The sequence below is a fragment of the Camelina sativa genome, chromosome 19 (genome assembly GCF_000633955.1).
Source record: "Camelina sativa cultivar DH55 chromosome 19, Cs, whole genome shotgun sequence".
Classification (NCBI taxonomy): Eukaryota; Viridiplantae; Streptophyta; class Magnoliopsida; order Brassicales; family Brassicaceae; genus Camelina; species Camelina sativa.
Genome location: NC_025703.1, coordinates 20,826,761 through 20,832,444, shown reverse-complemented (window position 1 = coordinate 20,832,444; position 5,684 = coordinate 20,826,761). Strand labels below are relative to the sequence as shown.

General features: G+C 35.1%; 1 protein-coding gene across 1 annotated transcript in view; it reads right to left on the bottom strand.

Moving 5' to 3' along the window:
* Positions 1 to 5,080, bottom strand: part of LOC104768049 (myosin-13-like) — an 11,959-nt gene extending 6,879 nt beyond the window's left edge. Inside the window, exons 1-20 of the mRNA XM_010491992.2 lie at positions 4,873 to 5,080; positions 4,279 to 4,404; positions 4,012 to 4,155; positions 3,778 to 3,923; positions 3,519 to 3,675; positions 3,365 to 3,423; positions 3,090 to 3,249; positions 2,724 to 2,873; positions 2,518 to 2,645; positions 2,247 to 2,393; positions 2,035 to 2,136; positions 1,721 to 1,778; positions 1,529 to 1,630; positions 1,393 to 1,430; positions 1,187 to 1,310; positions 917 to 1,087; positions 704 to 835; positions 498 to 607; positions 358 to 418; positions 57 to 234 (exon numbers count right to left, since the gene is read on the bottom strand). Coding sequence (XP_010490294.1) covers positions 57 to 234; positions 358 to 418; positions 498 to 607; positions 704 to 835; positions 917 to 1,087; positions 1,187 to 1,310; positions 1,393 to 1,430; positions 1,529 to 1,630; positions 1,721 to 1,778; positions 2,035 to 2,136; positions 2,247 to 2,393; positions 2,518 to 2,645; positions 2,724 to 2,873; positions 3,090 to 3,249; positions 3,365 to 3,423; positions 3,519 to 3,675; positions 3,778 to 3,923; positions 4,012 to 4,155; positions 4,279 to 4,404; positions 4,873 to 4,875 — 2,296 coding nt within the window. The 5' untranslated portion in view covers positions 4,876 to 5,080. The remainder of the gene's footprint in view (positions 1 to 56; positions 235 to 357; positions 419 to 497; positions 608 to 703; positions 836 to 916; positions 1,088 to 1,186; positions 1,311 to 1,392; positions 1,431 to 1,528; positions 1,631 to 1,720; positions 1,779 to 2,034; positions 2,137 to 2,246; positions 2,394 to 2,517; positions 2,646 to 2,723; positions 2,874 to 3,089; positions 3,250 to 3,364; positions 3,424 to 3,518; positions 3,676 to 3,777; positions 3,924 to 4,011; positions 4,156 to 4,278; positions 4,405 to 4,872) is intronic.

Genomic DNA, 5,684 nt, shown 5'->3' with positions numbered 1-5,684 from the left:
ATTCGCTAACTGTCTGAATGTTTAAGTTAACTGATACTCTTTATAATTTTAGATACCTCTGTACACAGCCTGTATATATATTGCAGCGTTGCAAAGCATAATAAAGCTTTTGCGGGTCAGGTAGGAGCGGAATTTCCACTGGATAATGCAGGCTGCTCTTTCTAAAACCTCAGTCCTCCGATCATCTAACTCAGCCATCTGCCCAGCCTTGAGGAAAACCTTCGTCTTTCCAATCTGTGAGAGCAAGAACAGATTACGCTCCACATAAAATCAGGATAGATCAAACAAAGGTATCATCAAAATCCCAAGCTCGGCTGCCCAGAAAAGTATTGAGAGTGATGTGCATAATACAAGTACCTGGTATTCTTTGAGTCCAACTGTCTCCAGAAGTTTCTTGCACGCTGCTTTCTCATCAGAACTAATAGGAACAAGCCAAAAGTTAGAAATTTTAACAATATCTGGGCAAGCTTTCAACCTCTGAATTGAGAGAGGCAAACCTCTTATCTACAGAAGCAGAAGCTATGATACCAAATCTGTCCAGGAATTCATCAAAACGTTTTCGTGTAGGAAATCCAGCACGGCAAACCCTGATTGTCTCCATCACACCCTAAAAGTATGCGTATATAGAATTTTCAAACTTGCATAGAATAATAACAAGACAATATGTACAGACAAACTAAAAATGTATGTAAGTAAATCTCACCCCACAACGTAGCTGTTGCAGAATATTTTGGTTCTCAAAGATAGAAGGCTTAAGGAGATTATTGGGCTTCACGCAACGAATATAGTGAGGCTCAGTAGTATTAAGACCTTCAATCAGTGATGCCAATTGTTGCTGCATAAAGTAAGACAGTGAATTTTAGTAATCCTGTGAACCGAACGATTTTTACGTAAAAGCTATCTTATTTTACTGCACCTTAAATTGTGAAGCTATAGAGGAGGAATTTGACTGTTTGTTAGCATCTTCCATTAAAGGAGGAAATAGACCTGCAATAAAAGTGCACCTAGAAGCAGCTAGCAGAGCCTGATGCTCAGCAACAACACGATCTTTGTTCTTTTCCAGAAACTGCTCGGTCTGATAAGTGACCTGAAAAGATAACTCAGTATTGTCAGAAATAAACAACTAGTATTTCAGGACATGATTGCATTTTATAAATCCATAATGCTAAAACAGGTTTCTACTCACATCACCAGCATAGTGGCAAATTGTGAAGTCAGTTGGAGATAATTTTGGCTTGCTAAAGTACTTGTTGCCTTTCAATGTCCCGTACAGCTTTTCAGAGAATTTTACATGTGTTGAATTTAACATGCTGCAAGATACAGGTATAAAATGTCAAATCAAAGGAGAGACAATGCATGAGCAATAATAGCAATTGAAGCTCTTAGACTTACCAAGCCTCGTCCAGAAGAGCAATAATACCACCACGTTTCTGAAACATAAGAAGACAATGATGAACATGCGAGTTGGAGTTAAAATGGAAACCTATTCACAAAGAGCTCGCAGGTAAAATGTAGTGAAACTAGTTACCTTTTCAATAAGTTCCAAAACATATCGATTATCAGGGAAATCAATGTGTCTCCACTCAATCTCTTCTTTCTTGTACTCGTCTTGTTCCATTTTCAAGACATGCTGCCCAGAAAAAGTATCATGGATAAGAAAGGAGTAAGGATGATTTTTTTGTAAAAAACTATCAGAAGAATGAGCAGACATCAGACAAACCGCAGTAAAATGTTGCTGAAGTTTCTCATTTGTCAAATTGATGCAAAATTGTTCGAAACTGGAAAGAAAAAACATGCATTAGTAAGCATCAAGCAGCATCCACTTAATACTTTTCTCATTTCTTCCATATCAGAATGTAAATATTCTTAACAAAAGCAAACACTGTCTTGTGAATAAATTCCAAAAGTTAAAAGTCTCCCGTTTTCCATTTACTTAATATACAGAATGAGAATAGTGACTTTTAAAACCCCAATGACTTTTCACTAAACTGGTATCTTTGCATTAATCAAATGTTAGGAATACAGCTTACGCACCTGTTTGTCTTGAAACTCTCAAATCCATATATATCAAGCACTCCAATCATGTTTTTTGAGTCAGGATCTTGCCCAATCGAATTATTGATCTTGTTTACGATCCTACAAGAGCAATAAGGAAGGTTAGCAAACAGTAAAGAAAGTAACTTTCGGAACAAGAAAGAGAATCATCCAGCTGCAAGAAATCAAGTGCTCGTAAATACTATACATACCAATCAAATAATCTTGCGTATACAAATTTTGCCAAGGCATCTCTGCTGAGTGCCGCATCATTTGGAACCAGACATCTGGAAATCGTTTCTTCAGGTGTCACCATTTCACGTTTACAAAGAGAGTCTTCCAGTGCTTGTTCATCACACCTGCCGAATTTCATTCAAGGAGTCAGGCATGATATTCTTTTTCGCATCATCAGATAATCGATAAACTATGTTTCAGAAGGGGTAAATTTCACACTGAAAGTAATCAACTTAATTAGTTACACACATGAAAAGCTCAGCCGCAATCTTCAGGTGTGTCTTGTCTTTTGGAACAGACGAGTCTGGTTCTTCTCCTGTAACAAATTCTATATTACCTAGATGAAGAATAGCTGCCACAACTCGGAATATTGCTTCCTGAGAAGAAAGTGACATTAAATACAAAACTCATAAGCAGATATCACCATTCTTACTAGGAGAAGGGTAAAAAACTACCTGTTCCTCTAAACTTATCCCAATAATGCTCATTGCTTCTCGGGTTTTAGTATACTCCTTGGAATCATCCACCCCCTCTAACTTAATACATTGAGATTGGTTTAGATAACGGAATTCTGTTGGATCCTTTAATTTCAGTTTTCTTCTGTCCTGTCAAATAGTAAAAGGAAAATAAGAAGCATCAGGACAATAGTTTCAAAGATTTGGGCTTCGAGTGCAGTTTCAAACTAGGAACAAGGGATACAAGAGAGTGATAATAAATGGAATTTTTTTACTATTTATCAAAGTAGTTGGTCGTGGATAGCTATTATAGATGAATTTTTAACAACTCTAGTATGTATGAAAAGAAAGAAAAACCATACGTACCTCTGGCGGTGCACCACAAAGCATGTAAAAACAGTGATAGTTTCTCTCAGGATCTGACACTTTGCAAACCCGTGATCTCTCTAGCAAATAAGTCCTGATAGCAGCTCCTGATATCCTTCCCCTTTGATCAAACTGAATCTCCACGAATTTACCAAATCGACTGGAACATCATAATGATTGTACAGATGAAAAGTGATGAAGTATTTGGTCATTCAGTATAAAAAAAGAGTGATGAAAAAGTGTGAGTATGCGCGTGTGTGTGTGTGTGTTATCACCTTGAATTGTTGTTCTTGACTGTTTTTGCATTTCCAAATGCTTCTAGAACAGGATTGGACTGCAAATAAAGAAAACAGAAACCAATCATGACAAAAAAAAAATGACCTTTACTAAATTCTACAGGTCTATAATAAAATCTTTGCCATTAGTTACCTCCAAAACTTGATCTTCGACAGTCCTTTTGTCAGAAACAGCTCGACCTCCCATTTTCGCAAGATATTTCATAAGCAATTTAGCAGTCTCAGTCTTCCCTGCTCCACTTTCACCACTGACCAAGATTGATTGACTAATTCCCTCATTAATCATTTGTCTACACCCAATAGAAAAAACAACAAAAAATGTCAAACAACCAATGATGAATATTACAAGAGAAAGAAAGAAAAAAAAAACTTCAAAGTTGAACGGCAAGCACCTGTAAGCTGCATCTGCAACTGCAAACGGATGGGGACTCAATTCTCCCAAGGAAGCTCCTTTATATTGTGCCATCATATGGTCATTGTAAAGATCTGGTAGTTGTTTAAATGGGTTTATCGCAATCAAAATACTTCCTGTGTATGTCTAGTAAGCAAAACAAAAACATGTTTTAGGCCAATTTTTTTTACAGAACAGAAAGAAAAAAAAACGGAAAAAGAGAAGGAAAGCTCACATAAATTTCGTCTATATCATATCTTGACTTCAAATTTTGTAGAACTCCTGGTTCATGTAAATATGCTAGTGTTGTCATATCGTCAACTCCAGAAGGTGGAACTTCCATATCTTTTGGATGGGTGTTTGAAACTTTGACAACAACCTGAAGAAAAAAAACAATCAACAGAAGTATATGAGAACCAATCTCACTAACTTCTCAGGACAAACAGATACAGATTCCATCCTCAAGCATAGTCAAACTGCATCTAAAGTGGGCTATACATACCGTCTTCCCTGATGTACATTGGACCTTTATATCTTCTCCATTAACCTCAACAACTTCACCATCTAACCATGCCTCCTCCGGATCTTGCACCCAAATAATCGAGCCAGCTTTAACTGTAGAACAAGCCTGAAGAACAACCAACAAACCGAATACATATCATTTAGGAATACAAAAACTTCAAAACTATGAGACAAACCATACACACAGGATTGAAGAAAAACAACTACTTTACGAAAAGGGTAGGACACAAACAGCATTCAATAGTCTTATTGGCCAAGAACAAAGACCCCACTAAACTATGGGTTCAGAATAATATGAATTTAATAATAACAACCATGAAAGCAACAAAAAATGATAAAAACCTTAAAACACCCATGTTCTTCATATCTCTGTATAAACTTAACCAACAGAGCATAAATTAAATGAAGCCCAGACAAAGCAAACACACACAGAATTAGACAAAAACAGATCATTCAATTTGCACCAACAAATGTTATACACATTTGCCGTTCGAACCCAAAAAAATAAAAATCAAAACTTTGAGTAAAAGTAAAGAAACGCTCAAAGTGAATTAAACCCAGAAATTGGAAGTACCATTTTTCAACTGAGACGAATCAAATCAGAAACCCAATAGATTCTTTTTTGTAGCAGCAACGAATCATCCACTTGCTTCAGCTGGAGACGAGTTCTGATAATGTTATGACTCAAGCAAGCAAGAGTGTGAATGCAAAGAAGAGATTCTCAGAGAAGAGATTTGTTGTATCTTATAGGAGTGGGTTATGTGTGAAAGCTTTAAATTATAAAACTTTTTTTGAGCAAATTTGGAGATAATAAATAAAAAAAGTTTGCTCTTTTATCTATTTTTTTTCTGTTTTCTTTTAATTTCTTCTCTTTTTCTACTTCTTATAAATGAAATTAGTCTTTCAAGAGTCATTAATTAAGGGGGTAATTTAGCGTTGATTAACAGTAAATTCCGAAAAATAGCCATCTTGCTTTTAATCTCTTTTGTTATTTTCTACAACTAAAACAAGAAAAGTCCAAATTTAACAAAGTGGAAAAAATCTAATTCTTTTTATTTGTTACCCTCTTTTGCTTCATTTACTTAAAGTTGCTAGCTTTTCCCATCTACACTCTAACTTAATTATCAAGTTTATTATTGTCTATAAACACTATGTGTCAAGTCATATTGACATAGTTGTAATATCATATTTAAGTGAAAAAATTAGATATTTTTATTTACTTAATTAGAGTGAAATTTTCTTTATACAATAAATGTTTGACTAATTATTTTAGTAAAAATCTCAGTGGACCAGTTAAATGATAACATGTGACTTATATTTGAGGAAATGTTAAATAATTTTTGTTATTTTAAAATTCCTTAATTTAGATATTTTTTTAATACTTTA